General features: G+C 40.3%; 1 protein-coding gene across 4 annotated transcripts in view; it reads left to right on the forward strand.

Moving 5' to 3' along the window:
* The first annotated feature begins 2,528 nt into the window (after positions 1-2,528).
* The window catches only part of ADCYAP1R1 (ADCYAP receptor type I), a 118,131-nt gene continuing 103,061 nt past the window's right edge, over positions 2,529-17,598 (forward strand). For all 4 annotated transcript variants that reach the window (XM_026843437.1, XM_026843438.1, XM_026843439.1 and 1 more), the window contains exon 1: positions 2,529-2,696. In XM_026843437.1, the coding sequence (XP_026699238.1) occupies positions 2,646-2,696 (51 nt within the window). In that variant the 5' untranslated portion in view covers positions 2,529-2,645. The remainder of the gene's footprint in view (positions 2,697-17,598) is intronic.

Genomic DNA, 17,598 nt, shown 5'->3' on the forward strand with positions numbered 1-17,598 from the left:
ATTTTATTTTCTCTTTAACTGGTTGTGAGTCATGTATCCCTGATTTGTTGTTAACTATAATCCCTTTCTTCTCTTCTCTTGAACATTTACTTACGTGTTTAAACATTTCTCTAGTTGTGAAGATGTATATCAGTTGTGTTTATGCCCATGGATGTGATAGGTAGTGCAGGTAGGAAACCTACATCAGACAAGAAGATTTTTAAAAGGGCCTCAGCATTCAAAGACTTCATTTACACTTGTAAATAAATCAATGGAGCTTTGGGCCCTAAACTGATGCTTTCTGCCCAAAAATTGCGGGTTTGGATGCTGAAAGTGAAACTGTGGGCCCAAAATATGGCAGGGACTCCCCAGGGAGCAGAGACAATTCTCTGGCTCTGTAATGAACTGCTGTGGCACAGGTCATACCCATGGGACTAAACTCTCTACCTTCCAAAGCAGAGAGGTTGCACCTGAACTACTATAGACATTGCCAAAGGGCTTCTGACTAAGTTTATCTTGGAGGAATTAGATCTATAGGCTAAAGATACACTGAGTGGGTGTGGTCCCTTAGTCACCAGTCACCCATCAAGCCACACTCACCCCCCCCTCCTCAACCAGACAGGGGAGAGAAAGGCTTATGGGTTGAGACAAGGATAGGGAGAGATCACTTAGCAATTACCATCACAGACAAAACAGATTTGACTTGGGGAAATTAATTTAATTTATTACCACTCAAACCAGAGTAGGATAATGAGAAATAAAAGCAAATCTTAAAACACCTTCCCCCCACCCCTCCCTCTTTCCTGGGCTTAACTTTATTCCCAATTTTACTTAACTCCTCCCCACCAATGGTGCAGGGGGATGGGGAACGGGGATCGTGGTCAGTTTATCACTCATTGTCTCTGCTGCTCATTCCTCCTCAGGGTGAGGACTCCTCACACTCTTACCCTTCTCCCATGGGAGACAGTCCTCCACAAAATTCTCCAATGTGAGTCCTTCACACAGGCTATAGTTCTTCACAAACTACTCCAGCATGGGTGCCTTCCATAGGGTACAGTCCTTCAGGAAGACTGCTCCAGTGTGGGTCCCCCACAGGATCACAAGTCCTGCCAGCCAACCTGCTCTGGCATGGGCTTCCCATGGGCACACAGCCTCCTTTGGGCATCCACCTGCTCTGGCGTGGGGTCCTCCATGGGCTGCAGGTGGATATCTGTTCCACCATGAACCTTCAGGGGTGCAGGGTCAGAGCCTGTCTCACCACAGTCTTCACCACAGGCTGCAGGAGAATCTCTGCTCCAGTGCTTCGAGCATCTCCTCCCCTCCTTCTTCACTGACCTTGGTGTCTGCAGAGTTGTTTCTCTCACATATTCTCACTCCTCTCTTCTGGCTGCTATTGTGCAACAGTTTTTCCTGCTTCTTAAATATGTTATCACAGAGGCACTACCACTGTTGCTGATGGGCTTGGCTTTGGCCAGGGGTGAATTCATCTTGGAGCTGGGTGGCACTGGCTTTATCAGATATAGAGGAAGCTTCTAGCAGAAAGAAGCCATCCCTGTAGACCCCCTGCTACCAAAACCTTGCCACACAAATCCAATACAAGGGGATACATCTTAGGTGAGGGATAACTGGGGAAAGAAAACTAACGAATATAAATATCTATCTCCATGATAAAAATATGACTGTAGGTAGGGCATCAAATGAGACCTCTGTTTCACCAAGGTATCAAGATCTGAGGCAGGATTGTGCTTTAAAATGTAATGAAGATTGGGTCCAGCTAGAAATTGAGATAGAGAGGTTCTCTTAAATGAAAAACTGTTTGAAGAATCATCATGATTTGGAGCAAGTGGGAATTTTTAAACACTGGCTTATGGCAGGAGATGCTAGGAGGGAGCTAATGTCAGTTATGCAATTCTGTCAATGTTCTGACCACCTGTCTAGCTCCTTGGCAGAGACCAAGCAATAGAAGTCAGATATGCATGACACTGCCAACCATATAAGTCAATCCTGTCTTATGTCATGAGTGAATCTTTAGCCTGAGAGTACAATTCATTCCTTTGCACTTGTATTGCTGAGTTCTCAAAAAGATATCAGATTATTAACAACTCTGGTCACAGATTTTGTTATCTAGACAAGTGATATCTGGGAGTAAACCATCATGTCATACAGTCTCCTAAAAAGCCCCCAGGCAGTTGTGCTTTTGAGACACTATTGAAAATCATGAGGATCAAATCAGGACTTCAGAAATTAAGACAGTTAGGTCCTTTTTCTGGTCCAAAATAAACCATCCAACCTTTTTCTTTGGGTTCAATTTAGGTCTTTGCAGCTACAGAACCTGTTTCAGTAGTTTCTATGATACAAGTTACTGATCATGCAGATGTGTCCTTTGGCTTCAGATTAAATACCCAAGACCATCTATAATAGCTGCAATGCAGATCCCTATGGTTGATCTCTAATATGTACAACTCACACTTCAAATGCTGGGTTTTCTGTTTACTGTCCATTTCTTTTTCATCCTCTTTGTGTTTCCATATTTATAATAATTTTCCTTTTTCACTGCAGAGATCTGAGCCTTGACGTGAAGACCTTAAGCAAAAGATCTGCAAAGATCAGTCAGTACAAGCAGTGTTAACAAGCAAAGCTTGACTAAAGTTCAAAATTAAAAGAAGATGGCCATGAACTGGAAGATCTGCTTCTTCACTCTGACATTGCTTCCCATGGTAAGGAAACTTGTTTTTATTTACATTATACCAATATAAATACATGTTCTCATGGTCAGCACTTTCTAAGAGTGAAGGATCTGTTACTAATAATGATTCTAGCTTTTGCTGTGTGACCCTATAGGTTATGTTAAGATTTTTCCAACCTCCTTTGTGGATGTAGTAGAACTGTGATCACTGATCATCCTGTAGAAGGGCAAGTCAATTCCTTGAGGGGATTTGTTCACTGTTTCTCTCCAAGATTACAAAGAAAATAACAAAAAAAAAAAAAAAAAAAAAAAAGTGTGACTTCTGTTTCAAATTCATTGATTTAAGATTATTTTTCCATGAAGAAGAGATAAAAATTAAGGATTTCCATCAGTCCTGTGAAGCCTAAGCCTTGTTATATTTTAGCCAGTACTTATGGATCCCTCCATTTTCAGAGGGCCAATTTTAAGAAAACATACAGGTGGACCTCTAAAGGTACAGGCACTCAAACTCTTTCATCACTTTCCTGAATATCTTCAAACATTTATGAAGATTACAGGGATTTATTTTCACTAAATGTCTTTACTTGGTAAGTAACATGCTACTCCATGGATCACTCAGTCTTAACAAATCTGGAGGTTGTAACTCTACTCGTGACAATTGACCCCTACACATTGTGGCTGTATCTAGCTTCACATAACAGTCATAAGACTGATGAATAAAGCATTCTTTTTCACTTTGTAACTGTGAGGAACAGTATACAATCCCTATAATAAGCTCATCTTCCATTTGAGTTCGGTTCTTTGCTAGACCTTTGATTATAACAGTGATTTTCATCACTTCTCAAGAGGCATTACACAGAGGGATACAGTGACAAATAGCAGTAATATTTAAATCCTCTATCTCATGGTCGTTAATAGCCTTCTATAACTTCCATGCAAATACTTTACAATTTCTTAATATACAAATACTCTTATGTTACTGCTCTTCAATGGCCATTCTTGACATATATTTTGTTTTAATTTTGAAATAAGAACTATTTAATATAGTGGTGATGTGACCAGAGTATCTTTTAGCAGTATTTACAGTTTCTTGCTCATGTGTATAGAATATGTGAATTGTCTTTTACAATGCATAGTGGTCAGGATTGAAGGCTCTCTTCATTTTGGCACACAAAGATACACATTATTTCCTCTTAGGTCTTATTCAGAGACCACTATAATTAACTACACATCTGAAATGTAGCATTAGTAAGCTAAATTCTGTGGAACTGGTGGTATACTTCTGTTCATCCAAATAATATAGTCCCTTACTATACAAATATCTGGTCTTTTAATTTCTTTCTAGTTGTGTTGGGTTTGTGTGTGCAGGGGTTTTGGTAGTAGGGAAGGGGCTACAGAGATAGCTCCTGTGAGAAGCTTCTGAAAGCTCCCCCGGCTCCAAGTTGGATCCACTTCTGGCCAAGGCCGAGCCAGTTCGTGATAGTAGCTGCACCTCTGTGATAATATTTAAGAAGGGGAACCTGGAGAGGAGGAGTAGTTTTGAGGGAAATACTACTGCAAACACTGACATCTGTGGAAGAAAGGAGGGGGGGAGGAGGTGCATCAGAGCAAAAACTTCCCTGCAGCCCATGGAGGTGACTGATGGAGCAGATGACAACCTGCAGCCTATGAAGGACCCCATGCCAGAGTGGGTGACTGTGCCCGAAGAAGGCCAGGACTCTGAGGGAAGTCAACACTGGAGCAGTCTATTGCTGGGAGGATTGCAGCCCATGGAAAGAACCCATTCTGGAGCAGTTTGGGAAGAGCTGCAGCCCATGAGAAGGACTCATGTCAGAGAAAGTTCATGGAGGACTGTCTGCCATAAGGACCCCACACTGGAACAGGGGAAGAGTGCAAGGAGTCCTCCCTCTGAAGAGGAAGGAGCGGTAGAGACAACATGTGATGAACTGACCACAGCCCCTATTCCCCATCCCTCACACCATTGGCAGGGAGGAGGTAGAGAAATTGGGAGCAGAGCTGAGCCTGGGAAGAAGGGAGGGGTGGGACGAATGTGTTTGAAAGATGTGGTTGGATTGCTCTCTGCCCTATTCTGTTTGATTGAAAATTTATTGTTGCTGGTGATGTTCAAATGAAATTGATGTTATTTCTTACACAGTTGAGTCTCTTTTTTGCTCATGACCGTAATGGGTGACTCATGCCTTCCTGTCCTTATCTCAATTCTTGAGCCTTTTGTTGTATTTTCTCCTCCCCATCCCTGGGGGGAGGAGTGAGGGAGCTCTGTGTGGTGCTCCATTGCCCTCTGAGCTGAAACCACAGCATTAGTGCATGAGTCCTCTGACTATTGCCTAGCTTTCCTGGTCAGGCAGAAAGATTTACTTATTAATAAAGTGAGTGTATTTCATTTTTGTACTGTATCTCTGAAACCGTTACACTAGACTTCCAAAAAAATCTACATTTATCCTGTTTTAGATGTTCGTATGAGATTCCTGTCCTCTTGACTATAAAAGATTAGCTCAAAGTCAGATGCTGTTTTTTTATGACATATGTTAAATTACATAAACGCACCTTGTTGCTTCTGGTTTGAGACCCAGAAATGATACATGTCATGTCTGTCACTTAGGAGCTCCCATCTTACAGCTAAGGCTAGGACAGCCTCAATGTTTCCTCGTCTATAAGTGTTTGTGAGATAGATCTTACACCAGGTGAAACTGGAAAGCAGATTGGTAGTGCTGCTGTATTCTTGGGTATGCAATTATATTTTTCAGACTGAAAGAAAATTAGTGAAAAGGTCACATGAATGGAAAGGCAAAAGACCTTTTTGTTTTAACGACCAGTAATCTTCAATGTTTTAAGATTTTTGGTGTTCAGCTTGAGACAGCCAAAAGGTGTCTTCTTATTTGAAGGTGAACAATTTTTAATTAAAGGAAATAAATGTGACTGAACATATCTCTTGAGCTTTCAGATGGATGACCTTCCTGGCAAATGCAGAAGGACAGCAAGTTTCCAATTCCTAGCTTTTCAGCAGATAGCCATGATCACTGAGCTGGATAATTAGTGATCAGGTCCAGCCTTTGGAAAGAACAACTGTCCAATGAAATACTGTGAAGTAAACCAGAGCTAATAAGAACAAATATGCTTTTATATCTGCTGTTTCTGCAATGTTTATGAGTGCAAAGTTTTATTATAGGCTCTTGCAGGAACCCAGATACTAAAGTTAACAGTTTTGCACTCGTCAACTTGTGTGTTTGCACACACTTCTCTGGTCAGTGAAGAGACTTACTATGACAGACATTGTATTATAATTTGTCTGTAAAATTCATTCCTTATCACATCCCTAAATTTCTTTTCACAGACTGAAGTTCAGGAATAATACAATGTTATTTATGGTTCTTCCCCTACTGGGACTCTTTTGTAATGCTTGTGGTAACACATTTTCTCTCCATTGGGACACACACTTTCTCTTCAAACCACCTCTAACATGCTGTTCTGAGTCCTCAAATTGGTACTTTGTCATGCAGTTTTTCAGATTCTCTACAGAGGGAGTGGATGTGACTTTTAAAAAATTTATAGTAAATTTTAATGTAATCTTAACCTCCAAGTTCCAGAAAAAAATCTTTTACTTTGCTGTCCTCTAAACACATCTGATACTATTCAAGAAATCCCCAATTACTCTCAAGGAGAACTCCTGTTCTCAGCAGTTGGGATTGATCCCCATTTTGTGGCACATATCCATCCCTCATAGTTGGTGTGACTGCATTAGCTCCTGAATCTGTACACCTGTTGAAGTTTTTGATGGACCCATTTTACCCTCAGAAAACCAAAGCGCCCATACTAATGTCCACATTCCTAAACAGATCAAGAAAAGGCAAAAGGAGGACAAAGTGAACTAATGCAAGTGGCTTCTCAGACCAGACAACAAGCAAATAATATGCTAAGATATATTTAGAAATGGGCACATTAAGCCAATTCTAATCATCAGAGACTAGGGTGGTTGGATTTTTATCACAAAGGTATTCCACTTTCTTATTAATCACTTGAGACTGAAGACAGGATCTTGAAGCATGATACCTGCTAGGCCTTTTAGAGGAATTCCTGAGCTTTTTTCTTTCCTCCATTTTAAATGCTTTCCTAGCCTTAAATGTGTATGTAGCTATTTTTGCTATTTTTCTTTTTTTTTTTTTTTAGCTAGTCTACTTCTTTTCAGTCATTCTTATTCTTTCCTCTGTTTTGTCTGAACATCTTTTCATTTGCACACCAGTTTTCTTCATCCTACCTATTTTTTGCTTCTGAATTCACTTTCACTGCCATTTTGATTTATTTCTCATTCCATTCTTCTGTGATAACAGTGGGCTTGGGTTTTTATTGGCAATATTATCAAAAGTCATCATAAAATTATTAAGGAGATAGGATCCTAAACCTTCGTTTGTCTGGTTCCAAATGTACTTGAGAAACAATGAAATTCATGACTCACAAAGTTGGCTTAGTATATGAACTGAATTTTAAATGTAACTGCAATGCAGGTGTTCTAACTGTCTGTAATAATTCAATCAGATTTATTTCTTTAGCTAATACTTAGAATTTCTTGTGGATGCATTTTTAGTATTGTTAAGCTTAAATATTTCAAATTGTAAGATATTCTTCATAGTGTTTCATTAGTTGGCAGACATATGTTCACTAAAAAAAAAAAAAAAAAAAAAGAGAGAGAGAGATTAAAAGGGAAGGTGTAAATGATGCCTCTTCTATACTAGCATTGAAATGTGGTTCCTATATGAGGGTCAGATGGACAAATAAAGATTTGTATGTGCAGACAGCATCTCACAGATCAGAGAATAAAACTTGATCTGATTATGTTTAAACAATTTATGAAGAGGTGAAGAGAGAAACTAGATCTGTTTACTGAAGGGCGTAATATTTCTCAGTCTTTTAAGGGTATGTATAGTCTATGGAGCAGCGAGTTGTCCGTATCCTCTATTATTCATTGGTAGGCATCACTTCCAGTGCCAGACTACATTCAAATAGGATCATCTACATTTCAGTCTCTCTCATTTTTTTTAAGATGAGACAGTATATTCAGACACACTATTCTACTACTTTCTCTCCAGCCCTTCTGTTTTTTAGAGCATCCATTTTCTGTTGCAGCTCAAATGTGGGGTTCTTCAAGCACATAGATGGTTGTGTTGATCCCTGCTCTTTAAGGAAACTATTTTTTCCATGCAGAACTTAATGAGACAGCTTTCAGTAAGTTTATCTATCTGCCTTATCATTTGTAACATCTCACAACCCTATTAGAGAAGTCAAGTTCTCTGTAGCAACCATCTCTAACAGAAGGAATGGTTACATGGGACTTCCCTGTTGTTTATGTAACGCAAATACAAGTATGTACAAATATAACTAGGGAACTGCTGGGAAGGTTCTCCAGAGGAGAAAAAAATCAGCTAGCCCAGATGTTACTGCTGCTATATCTTTTCCATTTTAATATAAGGTGGTGGTGCTGAAGGCAATCAGCAGAATATAACAACCTCTTAAAAGCTTATGCCTCATTTAAAAAAGAAATTAAAATCTCAGTATGTGTAATATTGGGTAAAGTAGTTTCAAAGAGAAGGTTCAGAATTTCTGGTAAGGTGTATCACATATGAGAAAAATCAGTGTTGCAAAACAATGACAGTACCCTTGGTACCAACCAAATTCAAGCATGTTTCAAACGCACAAAAATTAGCCTGTGAGCTAGGTGGAAAAGATACTTACAGAGGTGACAGAGTGATAGATATCTCAGGGTAATATCTCCACCTTAAGATATCTATAAGTCTCTGTTTTTTTCTGAGAAAGCCTGGCATGTTGACACTCTGTCTAAGTGCCTGTAGCTGGTGGGAGACCTTGATGTTGTGTTGCTGCTCTGTCAAGTACATTGCCACTTGTAATCTCACAGTGGGCACATCAGGTGTCAGTTATGGTTATTGCAGAAGCTGCAGAAAGACACGATTGCTTAAAATGTTTTTAAGCATATTAAGCTTATTTGCACAAAACACGAACGACAAAAAAAAAAAAAAATCTAGGAATACACGTATTCTACCAATGTGTGTTTCACAACTCTGTGCACAAACACAGGTATCTACGTATAATTTTCCTTACTTTGGCAGACAAAATATCTAGGTCTTGGAAATGCATGGCAGCACGTTACAAAGCAGAAAATGTTTGCCCTACATTAATGTGTTCACTTTTTAGCCCTCTGGTAGTAGTAGAGATTTCTGTGACAAGCAAATAATATGATGACAACACTGATTTAAGGATGTTAATATGATTCTTTTCCCTGCTGGTTTTGTATTCATGAGCTTGGAGGAGCATTGAATGAACAGTCAAATAACAACTTGGGAAATAAAAAAAGATTCCTTAGAAAAGGAGCCTGTAAGAAAAAAAAAAATCAGAATCTGTGATTTTTCATGTTGCTCAGCTATTAATACTGAGCACCTGGAGGGGTATTATTTGAGTCTCTAGCAAGTGTGTTGCTGTCCCGCTCTTCCCTGGGATTGCTGAGTCAGCAGCCTAAGAAGATTTACTGTGGAGTCAGCTTGAGATAACGGCGACGCAGAACCAAAGCTACATTAAAAAGAAGGGGGAAATGGAAGGAAAAGAGCAGGAAGAGAGGAAAAGAATATGAACAAAACCTACGTTTGCATCACTGCACTGTTTAGGGATTCGGGCCCTTTCACCATGGCTTGTAATAAATAATTTGTTCCCAATCTGTGAAATAAACTCCTCTGCTTCTCAGAGTGAATGTATGTCCTACGGCAAGAACTGGGGCCTTCCTGAGAATCAAGTAGCTATGCTGTAAGCCTGCCTGGGGGAGCATACGGGATCAGTGCCTGCCCCAGTGTTACATACCACAGGGCCCTCCAGATGAACTGTCCAGAGGTTGCCTGTGCAAAAGCTGTAGGGTTAGGAAGTAGATGCATGGCAGAGCCCACAGTGTTTAAGGCTGCTTCCAGGGCTTCATTTTCAAAGCAATAGAGACATGACTATTAATTAAAATCTATGAGGCCCATTAAAAAACGCTGCCAACCATAAAGCCTAAGTGTTGCCATCATTGCAGTCCCCAAGGGCACAGAACCCAACTCAACAAAACCCCCTTTGTTTCTCTGGGCAAGGGGTGAATAGCTCACTCCAGGCTAGCTTGTGCTCCCTTTTCTGAAAAGAAAATTGGGTTTCTCTCAGATATTTTTTTTTTTCCCACGTGGAAGTAAGGATTTTGGAGATATGGGTCCCCTTCTATACTAAAGCATGGTGATTTCTGTGATATATTTATTCTATGCCATGTAATGTTAGTTGTGTGCAAAATGGAGAACATCATCTTCCTAATGAATGGCACCTGTCTCTGTACATTCCTGTGTATGTCAGAGATGACTTGTGTACCTAACTGATGTCAGAGAATGTACTTAGGCCAATATTTAACCACCTAAATGTTGGATGTCTAGATTAAGATATTTTCCTATATTAATATATACAACTGATCTTTCTACAGTCAGTGGAAAGAGACAGATACCTCTAGATAGTCATGTAAACCACCCTAAACCCACTAGTACTTTCCTTACTGCAGGATTATTAAAAATTAGTTTAGACTAAACTTTAATTTCCTTATTTTTTAGAAACCTTGGCTTTATTGAGCAGTATGTTACATTTTATTAATATCATGTGGATGATAAATAGGTGACAGTAAGTCACTGTTGCCCAACTGATTGTCATACATATTATCAATATCTTGGGACTCATCTTCATAGGATGGTTTGTAACATTATCACAAATGCTGTTTATTACCTTTGCTGGAATATGTTTTTAACGTTGAGTATTGAATGTGTGCTCCTGTATGTGTGAAGGCAGATGCCAATGGATCATGCCATTAAATATTTCAGGATCTTTAAAAAAATAAAAGATCCATTTTAGAAGGAACAGGTAAAATATTTCCCCTATATTTTAACCTTTTAAAAAGATATTCTAGCACATTGATAGACCTTTTTTTTTCTGGTAAAATTTAAATAACTTAATCTCGATTTCAATCACTTTTTTCCTTTTTTAGCACACAATAAAATTTCTAAATAAATACTGTCCTTAAACAAGACTTACCATATGGAAAGGGAGCACTTTATAACTCTCCTCTTTCTTTTTAAAAAGGAACAAATGACACTTTTTTTTTTTTTTTTTTTTTTTTTTTGCTATCAATACAGTTTAGACTGTAAACTCAATCAACATGTGGTATCCTGAGGGAAAATAGTCTCAATGAAGGTCTTTCAGCCAGGTTTCATTTGTGTCAGTTGGTGGGTTTAATGGTTTCCCAACATTTGCACATTCTCTGTGGCTGTACTCATTGTTCCAATATAGTGTAGATATGTACATTTATGCTGAAAAATTCTGTTGAGGGTTGCAAAGTGATAAAGTTTTTTACTGTTCCTGGCCTCCCTGGTAATGCATTTATGCAATGTCCTTTTCTGTCAAATGTTGATCCATAGACTTTTTTTGGAATGCAAAGTTCTTATTAATTCCCTAAGAGATTTAGACGGAAAAATAGAATACTTTAGTTTCTGTGTGCTCTTTTCAAATGTTTTCAGTCCCACAATCTCTCTCTGACTTGGTATGTGTGGCCAAAATGTGTTATTCAGGGGTTATTTAGGCTAAGTACAGGCTGTTGATTTAGTTGTTTGAAGACTCCTAAGGCAGTTTGTTAATTATTTTAATTACTGGTATTTGCAGATTTGGAAGGTAAAGTACAGAGATTTATTTTTTTATTTATTTATTCTTACCTGATAGTGACATCTGAGCATGCTGCATATTTCAGCGTAAAACTGTTTTGGACCTTTATTTTGTCTTTCTTGTTTGCTATGGGCTTGCCAGATAACTGATAATACAAAATGCAGACTAAAGATATGAGTAGAAATTTGCATTTACTTCCTCACAAATATTAAAATTTTCTTTTTTCTTGCTGCCCTCTGGCTGAGCTGTTTCTAGTTAGTAGATCTCTGTTAGCCAGTTTTATGACAATTTCCTCCATTACTTAAAAAACATAACAAAATACATGATGTGCTTGCATTGCAATAGCAACTAAATTCTCATGCAATTTCAGGTTAAGCTAGTCCATTTTATTACCTCTTTCAGCAGTGTAGATGGGCAAAATCTAAACCTTTTTGGCTATCATGTGTTGTCTATTATGTCTGAACTAATGCAGAAACACCAGGCAAGCAAACTCTATGTTAATTTAAAATAACTATTGAATCTCACTGCATATTTTCAATCGAAAAGTTTTGACATAGAAAGTGATTAACTTCCTATTCATCCTGTAGCTTTAGACATTCCTTTGCACACTCCATTTGCAGAGCACCTGTGGGAGAGTCAGGAATTTTTTACAGGCAGACAACACTAGTGGAAGTGGGCTGTAAGATGTTGAAGGTCCTTTGATATCCTAAGGAAATCAGACTAATGTGATCACATCTACACATATGTATTTATTTTTTCCATTCCTCCTGGTCATTTATCCCCCCAAAAATCCTCAATGCTATGGGTGGTTTCAACTAGATTTGACAGAAGGACCACATTCTCAGACAAATTAATTTTCTAAAAGTTTCATATGAATGTTTAGGCAAAAACAGAGATCTTGGTAATTCCTTACCAAAAAATGAACTTCAACATAATCTCAAGCCTCATTAGACAGCAGTGTATCCAAAGAGGAGCTCATCTAGGAGGCACCACTCCATGCAATCAATGGTTTAAAGCTTTGTGCTACTGCTCACAAAGCTCATAAGCTTTTAAAAAAAATCTAACAGATAATTCAGGTATCTGACAATTTCAGATCATTGGCAATTAGAGCAGTAACCTAAGGCATTCAAGCTTGAAAAGCAAATGTTCTTACTGGCCCAGGCTAGTGCGCAATTTGATCAGTGCTGCCCCTTCTTGTTTCTCAGTTCTCTGTGTCAAGTGAGACCAGCTGCACCATCATCTCCAAAACGTGTGGCAAAGATAAATCCACTTAATGCTAAGGTATATTCAAGTGTGATGGTGCCAAAGGCCAGTGTATAAGATATGAGAAGCTTGGTTAATCTTAGTGCTGCACTATGGAGAAGCATGTTCTGGTGAGCTACCTAGAGATCTGCCCAGGCTTAAGAAGCTCTGAGAGACACACGTGGCTTTCAGACAGTCTGACATACGTATCTTCAGCTAACCTGAAAAAAATGTTAGGTTCTGTATTCCATCCATTTTGCAGCTCAAACGACAAGTGAAATCTATTTATCTAACTTTTTACTAGCTGTATTTTAACCTTTTAGGGATTTTTCTATGAATTAAAGGAGTGGATGAGGACTAGAAATTATAAGGTTTATTTTGCTGTGATTTTCACATTGTAACCTGTCGGTTACAACACAAATTCTGCAGATATTTAATTATGCGGCACAATGAAGAAAATTCAACTCATTTTCCCTTTTATGTCCATGGATTTTTTTCCTATATCTCTGTTAATGAAATCCAAAATGACACCTTGTGGATGATAATTAATATGTGAGGGGCAGATCATCTTGCACGGTGGTCAGCTCCCACTACATAGCACTGATTATAAAGGGAGAAGCTTTTGGATGTTGAGCAATGTGAAGTGGAAATCTTCCAGCTGTGTTCATGGCTTTGAGAAAAAAACACCAAAGAGCCACAGAAGATGGCAGAAGCCACTGTAAAATAACACCATTAAAACCATGGAAGAATGAAATCCTGTTTAATGTAATGTAACAAAAAACAAAGGGAAAGTGACAGGCATGTGTATGAATAACATTCATCTAGAGAAAAATCTGATTTGAGTACTAATTGCATTTTGGGGCAGTGGTTTTTATTCAGGTCTTCTTTTCATGTGTGAAAATGTAAAATATATATCTGTTGTCAAAGGTGTAATGTAGAAATTCTGAACACAATAATCTTGAGGATCAAATAAATGACAGTTAACATATGTTGGAGTCACCCAGAAGAAACCACAAGGGACAATATAAAATAGGTTTTACTGATTTTGTTTTCAAAATCTTTTGTTTTCATACCTTAAGTATGACAGCAATTTGGTCTCATGGAAGAATCTCTTCTCTTTCTCTCTCTTCAGTATGTATTAGACATACGGTATTTACATGTGTTAATGTTTTCTTCTGATAGCAGGATAACCAAAGCAGTTCAAAATAGCTGCCTCTATTTCTGACCCTACCTTTCTTCACAGAAAATGAAACCTTCTTCTTTCTGTTAACTTCAATCTGAATAAAATTAAAAGATTACTGCAATTTAACATTACATTTTCAAGGGTTTCAGAGCTATATTTTTTTTTCTCATACTACAATTAAGAAATAAGTGGAGAAGAAAATGCTTTGCACATCTTTATTTCATTGCACATATATGGCTGTAGGATGGGTAATAAGGGCCTGAACTCCCTAAGAAGTAAAAATAGTATACATGGTGGAACTGACTTTCCTTTCTGTAACTGGAAATACATCAGCAGAAGATAAATTAAATTCTGGATATAAGTTTGGAGCTGAAAATGAAGCTGTTAAGATTAATATCTGATAAATTCTGGCCTCTTCAGGTCCTGGACAGGCATTTGGGTGAGGAAATTCATCTGAAATTCATTATTTTCTAACCTTTTAGCTTGTTAAAAACAGTAATTGAGGGAAGTACACAGGCATGAACTCATGGCTATCATGCAAAGCAAAGCCTGGTTTCTGAGGTCGTGTTGCAAGTATTGTGTGAGGACTAAGCAGAACTGACATCCTGGACTTCAGAAGAGATGACTTTGTATTGTTTAGGCACCTGCTTGAAAGGAGACAATCCTGAAGAGTATAGGGGCCCAGGAAGGCTGAGCACTCTTTAAGAAGGAAGTGTTAATGGCTCAGGAGCAGGCGGTCCCCAGGTGCTCTAAGAGAAGCCAACTCCAGAGAAGACCACCCTGGCTGAACAGGGAGCTTTGGCTGCAACTCAGGAAGAAAAGGAGAATTTACAGCCTTTGGAAGAAGGGGCTAGCCACACACAGTGATTACAGAGAGGCTGTGAGGCTATGCAGGGTGGAAATCAGAAGGGCTAAAGCCCAGCTGGAAATTAATCTGGCTTCAGCAATCAAGGACAAGAAATGTTTCTATAAATATGTGAGCAGCAAAAGAAAGACCAGGGAGAGTCTCCATCCCCTGCTAGATGCAGGAGACATGGTAACAAGTGATGAGGAGAAGGCTGAGGTGCTTAATGCCTTCTTTGCCTCAGTCTTTGATAACAAGACTAGTTGTATTGAGAGAATCCAGCCTCCTCAGCCAGAAGAGAGAGACTGGGAGAACGACCCCCCTGCAATCCAGGAGACAGTCAGTGACCTGCTGCATCACACAGACACACACAAGTCTATGGGACCAGATGGGATACACCCGAGGGTGCTGAAGGAGCTGGCTGAGGTGCTCGCCAAGCCAATTTCCATCATTTACCAGCAGTCCTGGCTGACTGGGGAGGTCCCGACAGATTGGGAATTGGCCAATGAGATACCCATATATAAGAAGGGACAGAAGATGATCTGGAAAATTACAGGCCTGTCAGCTTGACTTTGGTGCCTGGGAAGCTGATGGAGCAGCTCATCCTGAGTACCATCATGCAACACATGAGGGACAACCAGATGCTCAGGCCCAGTCAGAGTGAGTTTATGAAAGGCACGTTATGAAACAACCCCCAGCAGCGCTACAGGCTTGGGCAGGAGTGGCTGAAGAGCTGCCAGTCAGAGAGGGACTTGGGGGGGTTGATTGACAGCCGGCTGAACAGGAGCCAGCAGTGTGCCCAGGGGGCCAAGAAGGCCAATGGCATCCTGGCTTGTGTCAGCAATAGCGTGGCCAGCAGGGACAGGGAAGGGATCTGACCCCTGTACTCGGCACTGGTGAGGCCGCCCCTCGATTCCTGTGTTCAGTTTTGGGCCCCTCACTACAAAAAGGACATTGAATGACTCGAGCGTGTCCAGAGAAGGGCAACGGAGCTGGTGCAGGGTCTGGAGCACAGGTCGTACGGGGAGCGGCTGAGGGAACTGGGGGTGTTTAGTCTGGAGAAGAGGAGGCTGAGGGGAGACCTCATCGCCCTCTGCAGCTACCTGAAAGGAGGCTGCAGAGAGCTGGGGATGAGCCTCTTGAACCAAGTAACAAGTGATAGGACAAGAGGGAATGGCCTCAAGTTGCACCAGGGAAGGTTTAGACTGGATATTAGGAAGAATTTCTTTATAGAATGGGTTGTTGTACTGGGTCTGGCCGAGCTGGAATTGTTTGTCCCCTACAGCAGCCCTCACGGTGCTGTGTTTGATGCTGGGAGCTGGCAGGGTGTTGATGGCACCCTGGTGTTGTGGCTACTGCTGAGCAGTGCGTACACAGCACCGAGGCTCTTTCTGACATTTCCCCCCAGTGGGACGGGGTGGGCAAGATGTTGGGAGGGGACACAGCCAGGACAGCTGACCCCAACTGCCCAAAGGGATATTCCAGACCGTATGACGTCTGCTCAGTATAAATCTGGGAGAAAGGAGGAAGGGGGTGGGGGCACCCTTGGTCCTCCAAGGCAACCCCTGCGCGTATCGGAGCCCTGATTCCTGAGAAGGCCCCACGACACCTCTTCATGGGAAGGAGAGAATACATCTGTTTGCTTTTTGCTTCTGCGCACGGACCTTTGCTTCGCTTTGCTTATATTAAAGCTGCTTTTGTTTTACCCACAAGGGTTGGTCTATCTTATTTTCTTTCCCCTCTTTGCTCTGTTGAGAAAACAAGGGGAAAAGGGGGAGAAGTGATAGAGCGACTTGGTGGGTACCTGGCATTTAGCCAAGGTCAAACCACCACATAGGCATTTGAATGGGCTGCCCAGGGAGGTGGTGGAGTCCCCATCCCTGGAGGTGTTTAAGAGTTGGGTTGACATAGCACTGAGAGATATGGTGTGGTTGGGAACTGTCAGTGTTAGGTTAATGGTTGGACTGGATGATCTTCAAGGTCCTTTCCAACCCAGTTGATTCTGTGATTCTGCAATTCCATGTGGCTCTCACCAGCCACCACTGTTAACTGTAGAGGCAAAATTTGGCTTGTGCTGCTGGGATGCATACTATGTCAAGACACATCAAGATGTGTGGGAATTTAGGATGGCTGAAGATTTCAGAACCAGGTATCAATGAGGCTATAATGTGGTCATTGTCACAGATTGAGAGGATACGGTATTTTCACACAAAAATAACATTAGGTTCTCTTAGTCAACATACAGGGATCCTAATAAATATGACATGCATAAATACCCTGGCAGAACCCTTACCTCTTTCTCCAGGATGCAAATTTATTGATGCTTCCACCCATTTAGCAAATTAATCAGCAAAAAAACCTTGAAAGTATCAGTCAGCACTTACTAGCCTCAATGTAGAGTAGTAAGCATGTATGCTTGGGCTTTAAAGCCTTTTTTATCTTTTTCTCTTTTTTCGACATTGAAAAATTGTCTCTTGTTTAAATATGAAAAAGATTCTGAGTCCTTAATGTCTGCGCATTGCAGTCAGCTGCAAACACCACAGCTGAAGCATCTGTTACCTTGGAGAGAGCCCCTGTGCCACTGAGTTCTGCATCAAGAATGCCCTTGTACCTGCCAGCGGAGGTGACTGGCTTAACACTTTAGATGCCTGCTGCATTTTGTTGGAGCTGAGAACAACAGATGTACCATGAGGATAATAAAATGCACCCCGAACCTGTCCTTATTTAGTAAGATATCCCTTATCTGAACAAATTTCTGTATAGCAGCAGAGCAGAAGATGCTGGAGCAGAATCTGGGTCATGACAAGACTTCAAAAGTGAGACCTGTGGCTTATCTGTCAGAGTCTGAAATGCATCCAAGTCCTGCTGGTTTATTTGGAATTAAGTCACGCTTTAAGGGGGAGTTCTGTTCTTAGATGAAGACCA

This window comes from Athene cunicularia (assembly GCF_003259725.1).
Source record: "Athene cunicularia isolate RWA chromosome 2 unlocalized genomic scaffold, athCun1 chr2_part1, whole genome shotgun sequence".
Lineage (NCBI taxonomy): Eukaryota > Metazoa > Chordata > Aves > Strigiformes > Strigidae > Athene > Athene cunicularia.